A 22,371-nucleotide genomic window follows, 5' to 3' on the forward strand; every position below is an offset into this window, starting at 1 on the left:
TTTTTCATGGTTCAACCATTAAATTAATTTGAGAGATAAATGTTAAACTAAATTTAAATAATGTAGAAAATCTTTCCATTAAAAAAGGTTATATTTAAGTTTGAATCAATACCTTAGTAATTATTTATTATTAATAATCATAAATATATGTATAATATATATATATATATATATTTATGTGTGTGTGTGTGTGTGTATGTATGTATGATAATTATTGAGCCTTTTATAATAGGTTAATAGGTAATTTTTTATTAATAAAGTTAATTTATTTTATGAAAGTTAAAATAAAATAAAATTTTGAATTAATTTATAGAATATCATACAATGTGCTTAAAAAAATAGATTTTAATACATAAGATTACATGTGAATTGTAATCGATAAAAATTAATTTTTAAATTTATAAGAAAATATTTAAAAATTATCATTAACTACGTGAACATATTAATCAGATAAATAGTTATTATTTTTGTATAATAGTAAAAATACTTATTTTTATACAAATAATCTAAGTATTTACCTAAGTGCATTTCAGGCATTGCCTAAAATTTAAAATATAGAACTGGAATTTGTATTTGATTTAAATAGTGACAACAGAATACTGAGTAAGGACAGCTCTGATAATTTAAATATGAACACAGTAAATAATTTTTTAAATACCATATACAATTTCATAAAAAGTTAAAATCCTAATTTAATTAAAATATTGTTTATTTTAATGGTATTTAATATCCATTTAATGTAACACGATGGTAAATATGTACAATTGCATTGTATTATTTATTAAATTAATTACTATACAGGCAGTTTATGAATAATTATCTTCAAATTATTCATCACTAGTTTCAATTAGAGCACTCTAACTACTACATATATTGTACTTTTATATTCACACTTAAAAATGCATAACCCTATGTTTGCTTTATACCCTTTCAGCTTTCAGGTTTTAACAACAGTTAATATTTCTAATAATTTTTTAGAAGACCAAATAATAGAAAATTTAATTATAAATTTGAATACTTGTAAATGATGCCTAACATACAGAATTTAGAGCTAGAATATCAATTGTGTAAAGGGATCATATATGAAAAAAGAATAGGTAAAAATTAAATAATTGATGTATTTGCAGATTGTGCATTCATCTATTTGGTTTCTAACTGATCATTGTAAATAGACGCTCTGAAAATGCATTAAAAAATAATTTTATCGGTTAAAACTGTTATTAATAAAAACTAAGTAAGCAACAAATACTAAATATCAATACAAAAAAATGCGAGAGCTTTAGAAATCATTTGAAACTAAAAGGTGAGTCACCTAGGAGTGCTATTTGAAACCAGGCTCTTATCTGAAGTAGTTTATTGATTTCAATTCCATGCAAATGATATTTTATTGACGTGCAAAATTACAGTATCAAATCCTATATACATATGCGTGGATGATTAACATTAACACTAATATTGTCATTTTAAATTAGATGTTACAAATTATTCAGGACAGTGGCATAAATTAATACAAAATAACATAACGACAGTATAACTTTGTACTAATTTCCTCGTGATGTTCCCCGACATTTTGATGACAGTTCGCTTAACGCATAAACCTTACGTACTAATATATTTAAGTAGGTAATAAGTATGATTTTAAACATAATGATATAATATATTGTATGTACAAAGTTATAAAAAAATAATCATATTAAAAATAATCTGTACATTATACAATAATTAATTTAGTAATCGAATTGTGTGTTTCGTTTTCGTGCGGACGAAAACTCGTCCATGATCGTTAAGGTTCAATTAAGAAGACTGTTCGATTTTCAACGGTTTCAACGTTTCCGACTCGTTGATTGAAAAACCGTTCGCGCCTTCTTTTTTCGTGGTGGAGTTCCACGGCAACGTTTTCGCCGTTCCGAAGATTAAAAACATTGAAGCGCCGACCATGTACGTCCCGGCCAAAATCCAAAACACGATGCGCCATTGTTCGAACGTTTGCTGCAATACAGTTGATTCGGAAAATAGTAATAATAATAATAATAATAATAATAAACAGTGTGATGTGTATATATTTGAATTGAACACTTTTTCTCGTGCATACTCACGTTGTTGTTTGTAAGTCTGCCCACTATGTACGACGATAAGTAGCCGCCGAACGAGGACAGAGTGTTGGCCATCCCGAATATCGTGCCTAAATTATTAAATTGTTACACAAATTATAATTTCATTTACACTTCGTGCAATATTTAACGTGAATACCGGAGAAATTCGGTGCTATGTCCAAACCGTTTCCCAGATAGCCACCGGTCACCGCTCCGTTCAGCGTAAGCGCAGCGGTGAATATCAGCACCGACCACACATGGTTGTTTCCGAAGTACACTTGTATGATCATCAGTATACCCGGTGTGAAAACCCCTGTAAGCACGGACCGTTCGTAAATTACGCGCGGTCTAAAATACGAATACCGACAACGGTTGGTATCGTATGCAGTGGCCGCACACCTCATGGGTCAAGGGGGTCAGTCGACTCCTCCCCAAAAAAAATTGGGTGGTTAAAAATATTTTCCATTTTCTAAATTTTATTTCAATTTTGAATATGTGAAACTTGAATAGACCTAGGCTCATGCCTTAAGTGCTAAGTCCCACTACCTCCAAAATTACCTTTATTAGAGTTGCTTTGAAAATTTGTATGGGCAATAATGGGTGGGTGGTCGGTATTAATATAATACGTTCGACTCATGTCGGTAAGAATAGGTGTGCGCCACTCATTGTATGTACGATATACGCGATAACATTAAGTTGTGATTTACCGATAGCGGTGAATATTTTTCTGGTATTCGTTTTGGATATTTTTTCGGAATTCAAAAGACGGTCGGCAACTATTCCGGCGAACAGCGCCATCAGATACTTGCCCAGGTACGGGAGACTGGACAGAAAACCATTCTGAAATTGCAAAAAAAATAATGGTTAAATATATTATACTCGAAAACCTATTAAGGGTATACGAATGGGGAATTAACAATTCATACTGCTTTGATGTTGTAATGTAGTAAATATTTCATGTATGTGGGTAACTGGTTGACAATTGTAAAGTAACCGAAGACACTAGCTCCGTGTGTGATAATAATCGCCCACACGGGCAACGAAGTAAGTATTTTTACCCACGGCAAACTGTTAGGCTGAAAAAATAATTTAAAAAATAGTAAACACACAACATTATTATTGGTACAGCAATCATTTCAGACCTAATCATAGACCCGCTAATTTCATTAACAAATCTGATAATTTAAAAAATAATTGATAATTTCACTGCAGAACAGATCAGTAGTAATTTATATTTTTTATATATTAACGTAACCCTGGGACATGAAAATTGAATGAGCGAAATAAACTACTTTTTATGAGTTTTTAAGAGTTAACTATAACATGACACCTCACGCTTATTTGAAAAATTTGAACGCATAAAATGTACAATAATATTAGTTTTGATGTAAATAATTAATTTATCTGGTTAACGTATAGAGCAGTGCTTCCCAAACTTTTTCGATTTATGGTGCCCTTTTTGATCTAAGTTCTTTTCAGGGCGCCCTTTTCTAAGTCATAGCATAACTAATCACAAGGAAAATATTAGACCCGATAGTATTTCATGACGGCGCGACGCCTCTATACAGACATCTCGGCGCACACTTTGGGAACCTATGGCATAGGATATTATTTAAACGTCTATTGCTGTTTGAGCGAAATATTATTTTTTTAGTTTCTCCGTTGGACTTGAACACATTTTGGATATTTTTCAAATCTATTCTTTTATCATTTTGAATTTGTGGTACTGCCAAACTTTTTATTTTTAATGAACTTCAATTAACAATATAGGTTAAGTCAAATATCTTGGATTGCATAACGATATGTTTGCATTACTAGTCAAAGTATCAAAATATTTGTATTTCGTACAAATATATATCATTGTAATATGATATTACTAACACTCGAAAGCAGTTGTCTTGAAGGCATTACGCTGCTAAGAGTATAAAAGTATTCACCTAAACTAAAAACATGTTCATCATTCATCATTCATTGAAAAATATGAACTCTATTTTTCTTACTTCTTAAATAATTATTTATATATAAAAATGATAAATGTCCGTGTATATGTTGTGTATATATTGTCACCAACCGAATTGCTATATTCGGTACTTATTATTCTTAAATAATAATTTATAAATATAAATGATACATTTCAAAGTGTACTTCATGGTATGTATTGTCATCAACAGAATCGCTATGTGCGCTAACGATTTGTCAGTTGTCTGCGATAATGGTATACAAATATACCGAATTGTTTGTATAGTTGAATATTTACTTTTATGCGTTATAAATTTATTTTTATATAAAAAAAAATATGAATTAAATGTATATTTTTACGAGCAACACTTAACAAAGTACAATGTATAAATGAACTTCGATTAAAAAAATTAATCATATATAAAAATATTGTTTTTTTATTATCAGATTATCAGTTATTTCCTCATAGTCAAAAATGTTTTACCTACACAAAATTTGACATAGTTGTGAAAAATTTCCGAGAATCTTTAGTAATCTTTAGTAAATAAATAAATTAATTCAACTTTAAAAATAAAGCAAATAAATTCCAACTCCAACACGTTATTTAGGTCGAAACTTATCGTCGAGCATTATTTCATTATATTATTATATTATATTATTATTCTTCGAAAATTGACGTTCCCTCATTCAATTTTTTTTTTATAGGTATTTTCGTTACGATTTCAATCGGTAAATCACGATAAAAAAATTAATACCGTTACAATTTTAATCAACCACGTTATGCATTTTTCATTCAATAATTATACTTAAAAATGTATGATTTGAGGTAAAATCTTACCTTAGTTCCAGGACTGCTTTGCTTGGCTATTTGTGTTTCAATGTAATTTCTTTCGTATTCGGATATTCTCGGATGTTCAGCTGGAGTCTCGAAAACTAAATTAAACCACATGACACACCATGCGATGCCTACTATGCCAGTTATATAGAACACTGATTCCCATCCCCAAGCAGATATTAGTATACCACAAATGGGTAGAGTAATTGCTGCCCCTAAAGTAGATGCTAAAAAAAAACACAAAATGAATTAACTACTAAATTAATTTCAAATCTAAAGATAAGAACATAATCGATTTGAATGAAAAATTCGTTTGTATTATACAAATTATAAAAGTACTTAATGATTATGTTATTATTATTATGATTATTGAAATACTTAATGTTGTAATTATATAAGTACTTTTTGGCACAGGCATAATAATATATAAGTTACATAATTATAACTGATAAATAACATTTTTAACTAAATTTCATTTGTATGCTTTTCTCGACATAATTAATAAAACAAATTTAATACCGTGATTAAATTATTGTTGATATAAACATCAAATTTTTGCAATACGATTACAATAATTAAGCAAAATAAATGAATCGAAAAATAAAATGTTTACTTAATACCAATACGCATGATTCTTACTATTTATACAGTACACACACTAACTTATAATTAAAATAAAAAGTAAATTACTACAATTTTATTTTTTTTATTTGATGCTAACATGGTTATTAATATAGTTATTTAAATTTAGTCATCTTTATAAGTAACAAACAATTTTTAATTAGCAGAAAAACAAGACAATAAGATAATTGATTAATATATTTTATTGTTGGTACGTAGAATTAAATTTTTCTACATATTCTATAGAACGTTTAAAAGAGCTAACAGTTAACTGTCCATAATTCAATTTATTAATGGTATAAATTAAAAAACTGTTAAGGCATTTCTCCTCGTACGAAATAGTCTGTTGATAACTTTCAAACGATAAGTACCTTAAGTTATACTTACAACGAAATAATTATGACCTAAGGTTGCATGTACCTATTGAATTTTATCATTAATAAAAATACTATGCAATAAATTATGTCATTTACCCATCATGTTAGCCATGAACTTGCTGCGCTCGTTCGGTGGAATCCAATTGGCAGCGATAGGTAGTATAGCCGGCCACGTTACTCCCTGAGGAAAGTGAAAGCAAATAAGGGTTAGACATTAACAATTTATACTGTTCAAACTCCTTTGTCATCAATGGGGAGGGAGAATTTTAAATTGATTATTACTGAACAGGAACCATCTAAATCATATATTATGTGAAAAAAAATACTCGAATAGTTTACGGTATTTCCAAAAGAGTCAGTTTTATTAAATTTTATTAAATCAGTTTTATTATTATAAAAAAGTATACAACTTCGTACAATATCCGAACTTATCTACGTTTTTATTAAATATATGTATAATATTATCCTACATGCATTGTCGTTGTTATTTTATTTTTTCGTATTTTCAAAGTATTCGTGATAAAATTTTGACCTACATACCTGATTACATTATAAGATTAAAAAATAATTGATTAACTATAAAAGTCTGTTTCTGTATCTGGTATGATACTAAATAATTATATGTGCTTGTAATTTATGAATACATCTAAAATATAAATATAATATAAGATATTGGAAATTAATGTTGAACAGAGAAGCATTAATTAATGTCCAATCAATAAATTGTAATATAATGATCAACAAAAATAAATCGAATATATTAGGATTATTAATAGTGGTAAAATCTAATAAAAAAAATATTTTAGTTTTTTAATGAAACACTAAAACCCAATACTCACCAAAGTAAAACCCAAAAATACTCTGCAAAATATGATGCAATAGTAGCCAATTTTTGCTGCCATAGGGGTCAATAAGGTAACCATAGACGCCAATAGCATGGAGTAGCCGAATACCGGTCGAGCGCCGATCATTTCGGCCATACGACCGCCTGGCAATTCCGTAAGGACGTAACCCCAAAAGAAGCTGCCCAGTATTATATTCTGTTCGTATTCAGACCAATTAAATTTAATTTCACCAGGTGACTTTGAAAGAGTCAAATTCAAGGAGCTCTGAAAAAAACATTTTTATTAAATATTTCAAAGTACAAATAATGATTCATACAGATAATACACAACATTATTGATTTATAAAAATAGTTATATCTTAATCAGAATATCCATTAAAATATTATGTTCTTTCATTCTAAATTAGTTTACACTAATTACTCTGTAATTAAGCTATTAAATTAATATTATTTCAATAGTTTTAAAAACGTATTAGTATATGAAATAGAAATGTTCTTATATATTGGGTATTACAGAAAACTAACTATTGATATATCATTTTGAATTAGGATTTCGTTTTTTTTAATTTTTTTTTTTTTTTATTATTTATTTGTAGCTTGATGGACGATGAGACGATGAGATATGACAATGAAACGTAATAACAATGAATGTCACTCATCTTATTACGCAAAAATTAGATACCGTTCATTGCACGTTTATAATTATCTACAGTTAAAACCATTAATCGAAATAACTGTCAAATCATTCTTTAATATTTTAATGATATGTTTACATGTCCTAATCGTAAAAATATGCAAATTATTTTATTTATTCAAACTAAAAATTTACTCTATCATATCTTTGATTTTATGCATAATTTATCAGTAAAATATCTAATAAAATCACTATTATTTAAACAACAATATTACTTAATCAATCAGCAATTACTAAATAATATAATTATATTAAATCATTATACTAAATTTTATTAGCATTTACGTGAAAAAAAAAGGTGATAATTGGCTACAAGTCTACTGTCAGCAAAATATTTTAAATGTACCCTCAAAAATAACGAAAATTTAATTATAATTTTTTTATTAATTATTAAATGTAAATGTTAATAAAATGATTTATTTATTCTCAAAAACTTATATTTTTCTACGTGCTTATTTTTACTAATACAATTTCAAGCCTTATTTTACGCGATAAGTACTCAAATTTCGGAGATAAAATATTTTCATCATACTTTTCGTCTTTTTCCGTATGTAAAAATATAACGAATAAAATAAACAATAAGTATACTATTAATTCTAATTTTCTGTATTATAATTTTCTGGATTTCACATATTCATTCGCCTAAAAAAGAACACTCATATTTAGATACTCATTTCAAGATTTTACATATGTCAGTGTGTATTCCAGCCTATACGAGAATAGTGAAAAATAATAGTACCTATAGACATAGTATAAACTGAATTTAACTTTACAATAATTATATCATTAATTATTATTAAAAAACTTCATCTGCGAGATAATTTGCTATTCGATATATTCAGACTACACTAAAAATATGTAAAAAAAATAATAAATAATGAAATTATTCGTCATCGGCTTATCATCTAAATGTAAATTGTGACATATATGTTCCTAGAGTCATATTTTTCTCTTTTTGGTCAAAAATAAATCAAAGTTGACGATACGGTTGATCTCAAATTAAATTTGCTATTTTCATTACATTGTCTTTTTTATTAATTAACTTGTTAAAGATATACCAGTTCATTTTCATTGCTACCAAAGTAAATCGTACACGACTATAAAAAATAATACACTAAAAACAAACAAATAAATCATCTTAAACCAAAAATCATGGTCGTATAAAATAGCATAGATAACCATAATATTATTTATCAATGGTATAAAAGTCATAATAATCAATCAAATAAAATAAAAATGTTAAAGTTAGTTGCTATAATATGAGCGTATTGCAGAAATTAATAATTATTCAATGGAATGAAAACAATATACTTGTCGCGATTACTTCACTCTATTAAATTATTTTAAAAATAGGTGTTTAAAACTTACTTTACTTACAAATAGGTTATGTCGTAACTAGAGGTAAGCAAAATGAAAGGTTGTCAAGGACGCTGTGAAGGAAGGAGGCACATTTGAGTTAAATTGAAATTGTTTTTTATCTCGTATAAAATAAGTGCCAAAAAAAATTCTACAAGAGCATTAAGGAGGGTAGTTACGGCAGTATAAATAGGTAATGAAAATAAATATAAGTTACTTGAATTGATATTTTAATTTCAACAAGCATATTTTTAAATAAATTACACGTTAAAGGATAAACTATTAAAAAAAATAGAAACATCAGGTTTTTTTAATTATTATTAAAAATCAAAAATGTAATTATATCACTAAAGGAAGTAAGAAAGCAATACAAAGTAGAACTAGATTTCTCGAAAATATATGCTACCTAATGAATATAATATATATATATATATATTAAATACCAATATATAAAATATAAATTGTGTATACGTTTAAATAAACCGTGATAATTTCATAAACTAATTTTGAATTAGAATATTTATTAGAATAACACAAAAATATAATATCTAAATGGTTTAGAGTATACGTATAGTATAGATCTACTTTAAATTTGAAAATATGCTAAATCTTATAAAATTAAAATTGTACCAATGCTAATTTTTCTTCGTTGACTTAATATTTAATTGAAACTTCTGCTGTATAAAGAAAAATTAATAATCCTATTACGAACAATTTAGTAAAACATTGTATAATGATTTCAAAACGCACGTACATTTAACCCAGAATTATTATATAAGCAAAATTATTTTCCACTTTTATCAAATAATATAATTCTAATATGCATGTGTAAGCTGAAAAATTAATTTCATATTGTTTAGAATTCAACAGATTAAATAGAACATAATTAATGATTATTCAATTTTTGTATATGATATATACAATCATTACATCGAAAATATTAAAAAATACAACTATATAATTCAAATGATAAATGTTAAACAGCAGCTGGTTGAGTTCCAAAAACTTCAAAACGGACGATCATGAAAAATTACTGATATATCAGTAGTGTTGTTTTGTGATGCCATATAACATTTTTGAATAATACTGTTTTAACAGTACTCTGAAAACCGACCGAAAAGAGACACTACTGCTATAGCAGTGTTTTTTTCAATAATACCATATGAATGACCAAGTTGTACTATCTACATCAGTATAAGGCGACATTGGGCACAGATAAAATAAGGCAGATATAATTCATCTATAATATTTATATTATAAATATATATTAATTTCCAAATGTTAAATATGGTATATTTTTTAATAATTATTAATTATAACTCACATATAAGGAACGAATATGTGAGAGGTTGTATTGATGTAGCGTTTATAGTGGACATGATGAGATAAAATAGACTGAGATGGTTTGGACATGATATGAGACAAGAGGAAACAAATACAGTAAGGCTTGTTATGAAAATGAACGTTGAAGGGAAAAGAGGAAAAGAGGAAGACTAAAAAATAAATGGTCAGATACGATTGAGAATGATATGAGGACCGTTAGTGTGCATCGGAGATGTAGAAAATCGAGACGAGCGGAGGTTTAAGACAAGGGTGGCCGAACCCATATAGTTGGATATAGTCGGGAAAAAGCGAACGAGAAGAAGAAGAATAATAATTATTAATTATTTATTTATTTTTCATTGTTTGCACAAAAAATCTATTAGGTTAGAAATATAAATATAGTATCTCTGCAATAACAGTATAACATTTTTGTCATATGTACATCAAATATTTGATGTAATGGGATACTACTGCTATAGCAGTACTAAAAAAACTTCTGCTATGGCTAGTAGCGTGATGAAAGGGATTTTAAGACGCCCAGCGTCATAGTGAAAATGTTATGGGCGGGTGGGGTTGTGTGATTAGTTTAGATGTGTAAGGATTTTGGACGAATACACACTTAGCGAATTTTCAAGTTTAAATATACCACTAACACAAAAGACGAATGCAGCGGAATACACTATAGTCGATAAAAATATAACACATGACAATTACATCAAAAACTCTGTATTGTTTAAATTAATTTTAGTTGATTTCAACATAAAAGAGGAAAAAGTCTATTAGAATTTGCTAATCTGAAATTTGAATTGGCAAAATATAAATACGTACGTAATTCAACCGTTAATAATTTTTAGTCTTCTTCAATTTATATTTTTAAAAAAATATCAAGGATGGTGTGCTTGGGAAAGAAGTGGGTGGATAGGTATTGAAATACATGTTGTACATCATGGTTTTTAAATGTTCACCGTGCCAATAACTATGGCAGTACTAAAACATTGATTTATTTAGGTATGTTTTATATAATCATTGATAATCCTCACTGTCTGTCAATGTGTATGTTATATGATAATGCAAGTCGAAATGTTAAATATAAATTCTCAGTTTTTCAATATATTACTGATTTTGAAGATCTATTGGAAGAATTAAATTATGTTAAATCTATTGCCATTATTGGTGATGGTGTTATGTGTATGTACGCTGATCGGCCGTTGACCGTAAAATTACCTATTAAACACGTAAGAGGGTACGGGCGCGAACAAGTCTATAAATTGTTGATGTTGTATAATTTAAAATCTAAAACATTAAAATTATAGAAAATTGTATCTTTGAGGGATTTTTTTAAATATATCATTTATCGTACACTTGTTCTGATAAATATTTATATATATGTATGTATATAAGTAATATTTTTTTACCGTATAACATTATACCCGATGTTACACTTATCCAATCATAACTTATAGCTTAACATTATTTATTAGGTAATAAATAATTATGATATATTTGCATGATTATAAGGAAAAATTGATGGTGGGAATTATCATGTATCGATATCAAAATATCGAAGGACATGCAACAGCAAAAATAAATCAAATAAAAATAGGGCAAATTTAAATATAACGTGTTCCAATGACCTAAATTATTACTGATAACTAATAAGTGATAAACTGCGTTTTCTTCTCCCCTCGAGTTCGGTGAAACTCTACATTATTTAGGATACAATATTAATTGTAAATAATTATTTATTAAGAATAGTATTAATCCCCCATAAATCGTTTAGTTTTAATGAAATACATTTAATACATTACTACTACACCCTAAGGTTTATTAGATTGATGGACAAAATATAACCTGTAATTACACGGTGTCCTTTACAATTGTAAACATTCGTGCTTCATTTGATCTGCATTTAAGTATGCTTTATCAAGTAGCATTCACTTATTAATCATAATAATTATTATATAATGAGTAATTGATTTCTACCATAGCATATCGACAATAGTAGTAGAGGTTATACTATTGCATAAGTGAAAACGCAGTACTACATGATTGAGTGCAGTGTTATACGTTATCAATACAATTTACTTCAAAAAACGATATTGCATTAAACATTATACGCACAGTGCCTGTTCTTCAAAATGTTTACGTGTTTATGATTAGCAGTTCATTTTAAAAACATTATTATTATTGTTATTATTTTTAATATGCAATCATTAGTAATACTCATTCTACATTATTGTTATTGGGAACACTATAATGCTGTAGGTGATTTAAATGCAGATAATAAAATATTTTTTCCGTTCACTGACGTAACTTATGGTTCATTTAATTTAAAATTATTCGCGTGGAACACATTAATTGAAATGTGATACTTCGTAGAATAGACCGCTGCATACTGGCATGAGTTGATAACTTAGGTACCTACTATAAATCACCTATCAAGAAATAAAATAAATAATAATAATTCACAATTAGTACACTTATAAACCAAAGCGTACTTTGATCACAATTATACTATGTTAATCTTTGGTTTATCATCATTACGTTTCCAAAATAATACAACATGAAATAAAACTAATTCAAAAATGTGGCAATAAGTTCCGTTTTAAACGTCTATTCATATTCTTAAATTTTTTAAATACGTGATTTATTTGCAAATATTTTTTCAGAGTCAATAATATTAAAAATATCCAGTTATGTTTACGTCAAAATTCAAGATTAACAGAAACAAAATTCTTAATCTTTAATTTTTTTTTTTTGTTTTCTTTTTAAAAAAAAACCATCTACGTTTTCTTTTATAAATACTATAATACCTACTAATGCTCATTAAAACGATAACTTAGAATATTAATTGATATACCTACAATCGTTAAAAATTAAATTCATTCTAATGACTTTAAAAGAAATTGGAAAATTTTCTTCTATAAAACTTCAGACTAAAATTTGAACTTTATAAGGAACTAACTGAGTATTTACTGTGCTTACTGTATGATTAATGAAGTCAGATAAAATAAAAATATCACTGAGTTATGTATAAGGCAAATAAAATGAAACCACGCATTAAGTACGAAAAAAATGATTAATTTGATGGTTCCAAAGGTCCATTAAAGTTACAGTTTTTCTTTTAACGTAGTAGTAAATGAATAACATGTATTATAAGTTACATCACCGCGAAGAAAATTATCCAGTAGTTACACCCTTGACAGTAGCTTGCAGAGTATAGAAACGTATTCTGGTATAAAATCGTTAAATAATAATGGCATTTAATTATTTAAAAATCTGTTGTTAATATCGGTTATCTGTTTTCGAAATGTTTAAATATACTGATTACACTTTTTATGTATTACTCAGTTGAGGAAATTCAACAATGAACCTTGTAAACCTAACCTAGGGTCAATATTAGTATGGTTTGATTACAATTAAAGAAAATGAAGCTTACAGTTTCGACGTTTGTTGTAACGCTGAGACAAACAAAACAAAATCAAGGTAACGATGAATGAACAAGGAAAATTTATGTTTAATGTAAAGCGATGGAATTCCGACGGTTAATAATTATTATAATATTATCAAAATGTTAAAATTCCATTATAAAACATACTTGTTTTTGTTATTATTTCATCGTGCATATTAAATAATTTATACATTTTCACTACAGTATTTATATATGTACTCAAAACGATAATCTATGGTAAAATCTATGGTATAATTCAAATATTATTATTTAATAATAACAACCGACACTCAAAAATGGTACTTAAGTCAAATCGATATAATCATTCGGGACCAAGATTAATCAATTTTTACATAATATTACGATACGAATGATATAGTAATTTAATTAAATAAACTGGAAAATGTTTTCAATAGACTAACAAAAATAGAATAAGATTATAAGAATATCGTCATAAAAAAAAAACCAATGTTTTTGATTTGATACGCGTCCAAAAACTTTCAAATTTCGTGCCAATGATATAAACGCATAAGCATCAACAATATGGTGTTTTCGTAAAATGAAATGAAATTCAAGGTCAGTGTTAATGCATGTCAGAATCAATTATGGTTTAAAATTTTATTGATAAAAATTAGTAAAAACAGAATTAATAACACGGAATAAATTTGAATTGCATTGGTAGTATCGACGAAATTCTACCACTGGAACTTTACTTGAATTCTACCGTTGCTGTGATTAAGCTAAATATCACAACTATTTACACAGTTCAAAGTTGTGTATAATATTGCGAAATGAAACCATCTAGAATCTAACTATTACCATAGTCTAACAATGGTATAGTTTTATTACGACGTATAAAATCGTATAATAATTGTATACCCATAATACGTTAAATGAAATGTACTTACATTGGTGTTATTTAAAGCAGGTATTGAAAAATTGGTGTTTTGTTGTTCTATTGAAACATTTTGTTTCTGAGGTACCATATCTACGATAGCAATAGTGAAGTTGACTCGTAACATATAATTGACCATAAATCCAAATAGAACCATGGTATTTAATATCCGTGAACAGCTCATCGACGCTTTATAGAATAATTCATTTTTAACATAAGTTATAGAGATTCATACATAATAGGTATATCATATTTAAACCTTTATAAACAGTATACTTACGAGTTTTTTTGTTCACCAAACCAGTATCGACGGTGACAGTTTCTTCTTTTTTCATTTTTTTTTTTTTTTTTTTAATTGATCAGCTTATTGTATAAAAAAAGAAATCGATCACTTCAATCCTAAAAACATTACACAAAGTTAGTTGTTATGAAATTAATTCATCAATAAATATTAAATCATTTTACATATTTTGTATAATATTAATGATAATCAAATAAAAATTGTTTAAAGATTAAAGTAATGATAGCTTAAAATGTATTTATGCTGTATTTTTGTTCAATAATAATATTCTTATGTATCTCCGAAAATTTTTTTAGCTTGAATTAAATTATCTTTAAAAATTAACTTCAAATAAATTTTTATAATTTGCCAAATTTAAAACGTCAAGATTTATCTATTTGAAATATTCTAAAATTAATCAATTAATTTTTGTGTTGAAAGTTGATAAACAAATTTAACACTAATCCTACTTCTTGATCTAGTAAAATTATAAAATTTCCTGCAGTCGTTTTGATATCAATAAATAACACAATTCATTAATAATTGAACATAGATTCATAACTTTTTAAATACTCATTAGTATTATTAGAATTATTAGTATTAGTAAGTTTTATAAATATTTATGCTACTATATAACAGTGTTTATTTAAAAAAAATTAGTAACATAAAAGCCTTTTACAGGTAAAATACGACATTGCAGTAAATTTTATTTAATTAAAGTAATTTATGGCAAAAATGTAAGAAAATCAATAATTTAAAAACTAAAAAATTGATTAAATATTCAAATGTTGTTCAATTTTTTTAAGAATTTTATTTTATTTTCCCGTACATATGACAACTAAAATTTTACTTCATTGTTATTATTTATTATTTACTAAAAGAAAATTTTCTATATACGATATAAAATTTACAAAATAAAAATAATTGGTTTTACTTTTAACGTAAAGTAGCAATAACACACTGTTGCGATAAGCCCATTACTTAATGATTTGTACTATGGACCACACCGACAGAAGAATCGACCAAAGAAGTACATAGATTAGGAACATAATATTTTTAGAAGAATATAATAATAATACAAAAACAGTATTCATCGTTTCAAGTTCAATGTAGAAAGTCGATTTGTTATATTTACACGAAAAAGCTAGGTCAACTTCCACAACACTAATTCTTTCCGTCAGTGTGTCACAAAGAAAATCAATACAAATTAAATTCAATGTTATTTGAAATAATAACGCAAACAAATGTAAAATTTATATTGTTTATATTTATTCAATGTTCGAGTGCAATTTACGTTTTTTATATTGTTTTTGCAAAAAATGAATTATCCTCTTTATACAATTTTTGCAATGTTATTTTCTTGTGTCTACTCTATACGAGTTTTCTATATTTTATTTACATTTTAATTTGTCGAAGCCATACAACAAAATACACACTGTTTCTAAAATACGAAAGCAATTATTATTGTTCGATATCGTTTAAAGTTTTTAAACAAAATCGGTACAAATTACAAATTAATTTACCATTTATAGACAACATTAATGAGTTAAAATGCATTACATTTTGAACTATTGACACTTAATTTTTATAGAAAATCCATTACTAAGTGTAAACATTCTATCAAGAAATTTTAATAATGTTGATTGAAATAAAATTGACCACCATAGCTATAATTTAAATGATTTTACAGTTATAGATTACGAATAGATCGAGGGAATTATACGAGTATAATAGATTTACAACGATTTGTTCAGCAATCAATTTTTTTCATCTTTAGTAATTTTTAAAGTTGTCACGAAAGAAAAACATTTTCAACAGCTCATAGATCTAATTTTTACGCCTAAATAATACGAAAATTGTTATTAAAATTGTACACATATTTCAGATAAGGTAACTGTCATAAAATTGCAGAAAATTTTATATTATAAAACTTCTATTTTAGTCTAAAGTTAGTGAAATGAGACGCGATTCCTAAAGATTAGAACCAGACAACTTTTCGTATTTAATTCGATACAAAAATTAACATTTTCAAACTACACAATGACAAGTGTACGTTTATATAAATTAACATTAAGCTGTTGAAATGTTTTCATGTGTAATAGGTGTAACATTAATGTACTTACGTGTTATTTTAGAACTATTACATATTATTTTATTTATGTTATTACGTAATTATTTTACCATGCAATTTTTTTTCTATTAAATTAATATTATAAAATGTATAGTATAAATTATGATTTAAAAATTTAACCAGAAGAAGAAGAAGAAGATAAATTATGATTATATAAAAGATTTTTAATACTTATTGGATAACTAATAAATTCCTTTAAGATCAATAAAACTTACTTTTGTAGTTACTTACAAAATATAAGATCAATAAAACTTATATTTTGTAAGTAACTACAAATGACAAACATATGTCGTATTTCAAACTATTCTAGTTTCAAAAATAAAAAATTAAAACAAATGAAAATGTATTGATTAAATATTTAATACCTATATATAAACAACTACGTATTTTGTAAAAGCAAAAAGTAGCATTTTTTTTTTATAGATAGACAAATATTTTATTATTACAACCGGAATCAATTTATACTATACTATATACTTAATATACTTATTGTATTAGTAATTAATTCCATTTGTACAACTAAGAAATAATTACTAGTTAAAAACTAAAAAAATGATTTGTAGATATGCAACGGTATTAATATACCAAATAAGAAGAATAAATTATTAAAGCAATACGTTATTCTGTGAAAAATTAATTAAAATGTTTCATGTGACATTTTCTGTACATGAAATTTTCCAAATATATTTCATATTAATTTCAATGTATGTCTGAAGATCTGAAGTATCTTTGAGTAGTTCGATTAGATATGAAATATTCATAAAATAAAATCCCAATAAATTATATAATGCAATTTATAAAATGGATTAATACTAAAATTTAGAGTGAATGATTTTAATCAAAAAATATTCTTAAGTATTTGTACGCAAAAAGAAAAAAATGTATGATTTTTAAAAACACGATTCAGACCGCAGATCTGCTTGATAGTAATTTAATATATACAAAATATGAATTATTGACAATTAGATATACTCGTTAAATTTATCATTAAACCAGCTATATTCTATCAAATCTTAATTACGATGATATCATAAGTAAAATATATACCATACAACAATATAAAGTGCTATAAAAAGTCTCATACATTTTATAAAGTTAAAAAAACTTTGTAAAGTTGAAACCCCGAATAGATTTTAAACAATTGTTGTAAAGCATTTATATTTTAATTATGTTATATATTTCACGTAAACGGTTTATTTTTCGTTTTATGTTTTTATAATTTCGATTATAAGTCAGAGTTGGACAAGATACTGAGGCTGGTGACATTAGAATTAGTAAATTTATTATAATGATCAATAGTGGTGCAAGAGAAACTTGCCTAGAGGCGTACGTCTTAACCGGATTTTAATGTAATTTGAATATTAAAAAACATATATAGTTATTAAAATTAAGAAATATTCGTTTATTCAAACATAAATGAAAATATTTTATGTTGTTCATCAAAATTTGTATTAAATTATTATTATTAGCACTCAAAATTGAAATATGTACTGTCCCACGAAACTTATTAATTTAAAATGGTGAGTTAATGGCTACAAAAATGCATCATTTTTATTTTAGGTGGAATAAGACCAGTGGAAAAAATTGCCGGCGACTAAAATTCAAATAATAAAACACGATCATGATGAATGAATAATGATGGTGTAGTAATGAAGATAATCCTATTTTCGTTAGTACATATAGTTGAGCTCTTTAATTAAAATTAATATGTCCAACAAAAATTGTTACCAATTATTAAAATTAAATGTTCTTTAAGCCCCAATTCAACTAAATTGTTTTATATCCAAGCCCACTTAAATTAAATTATTTGCTGTATAGAAAATATTTTTAAAATAAAATATTATTTTAATAAAATAAATAATAAGGTCACATTTTTACATTAATTGATTTCTTTAAATATGATTTAGATGATCAGCAGAAAAATAATACTTAGATATATCAAACGTTGTATGTAATCAAAAATAACTACTTACATTTTTTTATCAAATTAATTTTTTCTTAATATTCATTTTTTATTATTAAATAAAGCAACAAACGGTATGTGTTATACTTATTATAGTTTATAAATTGAGAAAATAAAATATTTAAAATAATTAGGTATTCATTTTAGAACGATGTTTATTGTTTATTTCATATATTAATCATTAATGAATTGTGTTATGATAAGTTTTTCTAGATTTTTAGGTCAATGTTATTCTAAATAGATTTTATTTGATAACAAGTACAAGTTTGAATATATACAATGTAAATCGAACGCGCATATTTTGGTAGAATAAATCAAAAATCATACTGTGAATATTATTTAATATAGATTTTTTTTATAAACTGTTATTAGTTTAAAGATGTTCCGCTTAGTGTTAAATAAAAAGTAAACCGACTGTTACCGAATATATAAACACCTGTATGTACTCGGTAACAATCGGTTTTCACATCCAAAAGAAAAAGAAAAAGAACAAAGCCATTAAATGACTACAAAATAAATACAAAAAATATAAAATAAATAAGTAGGTACTTGAAAAAATAACCTTTCGTCGATATGTTATCTACAACATTATTGTTTGCAACAGTTAATCTCGTTTGTATTTGCATAATTATATTTTACAGACAAATATGAAATTTTATAAAATGTTTTATTTATATATTAATTATTATAATATGTAACGTGTAAATCATATGTTACTTTGTGAGATGTAATCGTAAACAGCTAATCAAACGTACTATTACCACAAGATTTTCAAGCATTGGAACTTACCAGTTTGAAAACTTGCCGTTAATCTAAATTTTTAAAGTACTTCCAACGATTAACATATTCAAAACGATAATGTGTACGCTACAGTGCCGTAAAAACCGGGTGTGCAGCAGATGCATTGCACTATATTCATTATGGGGCCTCAAAAAATCAAATGCTCAAAAACGTTTGATGATTAGGGACTTCATGGTTTTGATTCGCTCACGGGCCACGCGAGTGGTCTAGCTACGGCACTGGTACTCTAAGAACATTAATAATATAAAATATTATACGGGATCGTAGGATATACAGTTGTGATCGTGATCAATTATTTTCAAAATAAATTAAGACTCGACGATTAAAATTAAAAATAATTAATCGAAAAACATTCAAACAAAAAGATCTAGTGTGGTATGTACCACACTAGATGTGTGTCTGTAATATGTACCAAGTAGCTGCGTGAATGTCAGCAGTTGGGTTTTTCTGATTTAAACGTATTAGCGTGTATTTATTTCGAATTTACAGATCTGACTAAAAGCAGCGTGCGAATCGGCATGCAAATGGTCGTGCAAAAACGCTATTATTACGCGTGTGACCATGAAAAATGAGGAGTAGAAAAATTATCGGACCCAAGACGCCTACACACTCACACAAGCAATTTCAGCCCGAGTATTAAACACACATGGCCGATCGTAAAAAAGAAAAAAATTGTTTAAAATATTTCAGGACGTTAACAAAATTCGCAATACAATAACTAACTAGTATAAAAAAGTATACACGAACGGTCGAACTTGTTAAACGTAACGTTTCTCTGGGAAATCTCTTTTCGCGTACGGTTCAAATCGAATCTTGAGCGATTCTAATTAGAAACCGATGATGTTCAATTCAATCGTTCACCGTTGCCTTCAGGTTCGATTTGTGCTATGCGCACGATCAGTGATACAGCGGTTATTTCTTGTAAACTATCCACTAATCGCACGGGCGAGATAAATTTCGACACAGATTTTCTATTGCGTGCCGAAAAAAAACAATAAAATGAAAAAATACGTTACGTACTTCGAACGTGCAGCGGTGTTTGTGCACTCCCCGACCGTCGCGGAGCGGAGACGTGTCCGACCGCGGTTCTGTGAAAGGGATGGGGAAAAAAACTGATCGGCAGTCCTTTGGCGATTTCGTGCGCCCGTGATCTCCAACTCTCCAACCGTGCGGATCGGTCGACGGCCGGGCGGTGGTCGTGGGTACACGCGCGAGAGACGACGACGACGAGCGGTGGTGCCGCGAAAAAAACCAAAACTAAAACTGAGAAGATCTTCGACACGAGTACGAAATAACGAGCGGGGGGTGGGGAGCGAGAAAGGAGTATGGAAAAAAAAAAAATCGAAAAAAAAAAAAAAACCGATTTATCACGAGACAACGGACCGCGTTCGGGTGCGCGCGCACGACAACCAGCACACGTGTGTTGCGCCCGGTCATATATGACCAGTGGACGGCGGACGACGCGCGCCACGGGATTCGCGCGCGCAACGAAGACGGTGACGCACGACGTCGTCCGGCGACCGGCACGGGAACGACCGACGACGGCGACGGGTCGGCGACTGAAACGCGTCGTCGCCCCGCGGCGACCGCGAACAGGTGCGCTCGTCGTCGCCGCCGCCAGTAGCTCATGAGACGTTAGCCAGTTGTCGACGACGTACCGTTCGCGTGCGCGCGCGCGTTTACCGGTTCCCGTCGAAAACCATGCGTGCGTCTGGATTTCCTAACCGCCGCGTGCGCGCGGTAAATTTTAAACGATCGTGACTTGGACAATCGTTCCTCCTATTATTATCTATGAAAAGAAAATTAATTCTGATCACAGTATACCTATTAATAATTTAATATTTAAAATACTAAAATGGTCGAAATAATCGTTTTAAAAATGTTGGATCGCAACGATTGCCGTGCGCGTATGCCATAAGTGACGATATCCACCGCCCGCCGTTTTCGGACACGAAAATCGTCGTCGCCCACCCGCTTCTTTATATAATATTGTATATATTATGGTATCCTGCAACCGTATGGACACACCGCGTCGTACGAACGTATAAATATTTATACATACTTTTTTCCAAACTAATCTGCTATTGTATACCAGCAATTGGATAATAATGAAATAATAATATCAAAAATTAATGGTACAGGAATAGACCAACAGTTTTTCATATTGTCGCCCAAAAGTCGCCTCTAACCGAGATCATCGTGACGCACCGCGGGGTTCGATTTCAAATGTTGCAGAAACTGTACGCATTCGGCACAAGCCAATCGGTATTCGTTCACGCGACTCCCAATGTTTTTTTTTTATTGCACACAAACATTTCGTAGAACACCGTGTGTGTGCGTGTGTGTGCGTGTGTGTGTGCCCATGTGAAAAAGGGGGGAAAAACGGTTATAAAAGTGCCACGTGGAGCTGCACCGCTATTCCGCTATATTTGAATTATTCTGCGTATATTCTATAAATATAAGTTGAACGCCTCGCGGACGAAACGAACGCTGCCGACGGGACACCGGTCGCTGACACTGGTCGTGGCTTACGACCGCGGTGGTACTGCTTGACACGGGACGATTAAACGGTGAAAAAAAAAATAAAAGAATAAAACCTGTTATATTTAGTTATACCGTGCCGAGTACAAAAAACCCGTGGTCGCCGACGAGTTCATTTCACATCGATTTTTTCGCGCATATCTGTACCGATGTGGCTATCGCTGCGATATCGTTTTCGGCAAGTCTCTCGGGAAATTTCGAAACGAA

At 28.2% G+C, this 22,371-nt stretch overlaps 1 protein-coding gene across 2 annotated transcripts; it reads right to left on the reverse strand.

The window, feature by feature from the left end:
• Nucleotides 1-1,339: 1,339 nt before the first annotated feature.
• On the reverse strand, nt 1,340-21,114 carry LOC112693879 (sialin-like). 2 transcript variants are annotated; one of them, XM_025569128.1, is made up of 11 exons: nt 20,644-21,114; nt 14,729-14,847; nt 14,462-14,637; nt 6,725-6,994; nt 5,982-6,066; nt 4,891-5,114; nt 3,020-3,169; nt 2,801-2,933; nt 2,251-2,406; nt 2,097-2,182; nt 1,795-1,989 (listed from the first exon to the last, which is right to left on the reverse strand). In XM_025569128.1, the coding sequence occupies exons 2-11, from the start codon at nt 14,781-14,783 to the stop codon at nt 1,795-1,797; spliced, it is 1,530 nt and encodes a 509-aa protein (XP_025424913.1). In that variant the 5' UTR covers nt 14,784-14,847; nt 20,644-21,114. The 2 variants fall into 2 exon arrangements, with proteins under 2 accessions (XP_025424914.1, XP_025424913.1); XM_025569129.1 differs by lacking the exon at nt 20,644-21,114 and having other exon boundaries at nt 1,340-1,989; nt 14,729-14,783.
• Nucleotides 21,115-22,371: the final 1,257 nt, after the last annotated feature.

Source organism: Sipha flava, unplaced genomic scaffold, assembly GCF_003268045.1.
Source record: "Sipha flava isolate LNK unplaced genomic scaffold, YSA_version1 119_pilon_pilon, whole genome shotgun sequence".
Classification (NCBI taxonomy): Eukaryota; Metazoa; Arthropoda; class Insecta; order Hemiptera; family Aphididae; genus Sipha; species Sipha flava.

Coding starts and splice junctions, on each gene's coding strand:
- LOC112693879 (XM_025569129.1), bottom strand. CDS start 14,783: ATGAAAAAAGAAGAAACTGTCACCGTCGATACTGGTTTGGTGAACAAA. Junction 5,115..5,981: donor GTTCATGGCTAACATGATGG/GTAAATGACATA, acceptor GTTTTTTTTTAG/CATCTACTTTAGGGGCAGCA. Junction 2,934..3,019: donor TACATTACAACATCAAAGCA/GTATGAATTGTT, acceptor TTGCAATTTCAG/AATGGTTTTCTGTCCAGTCT.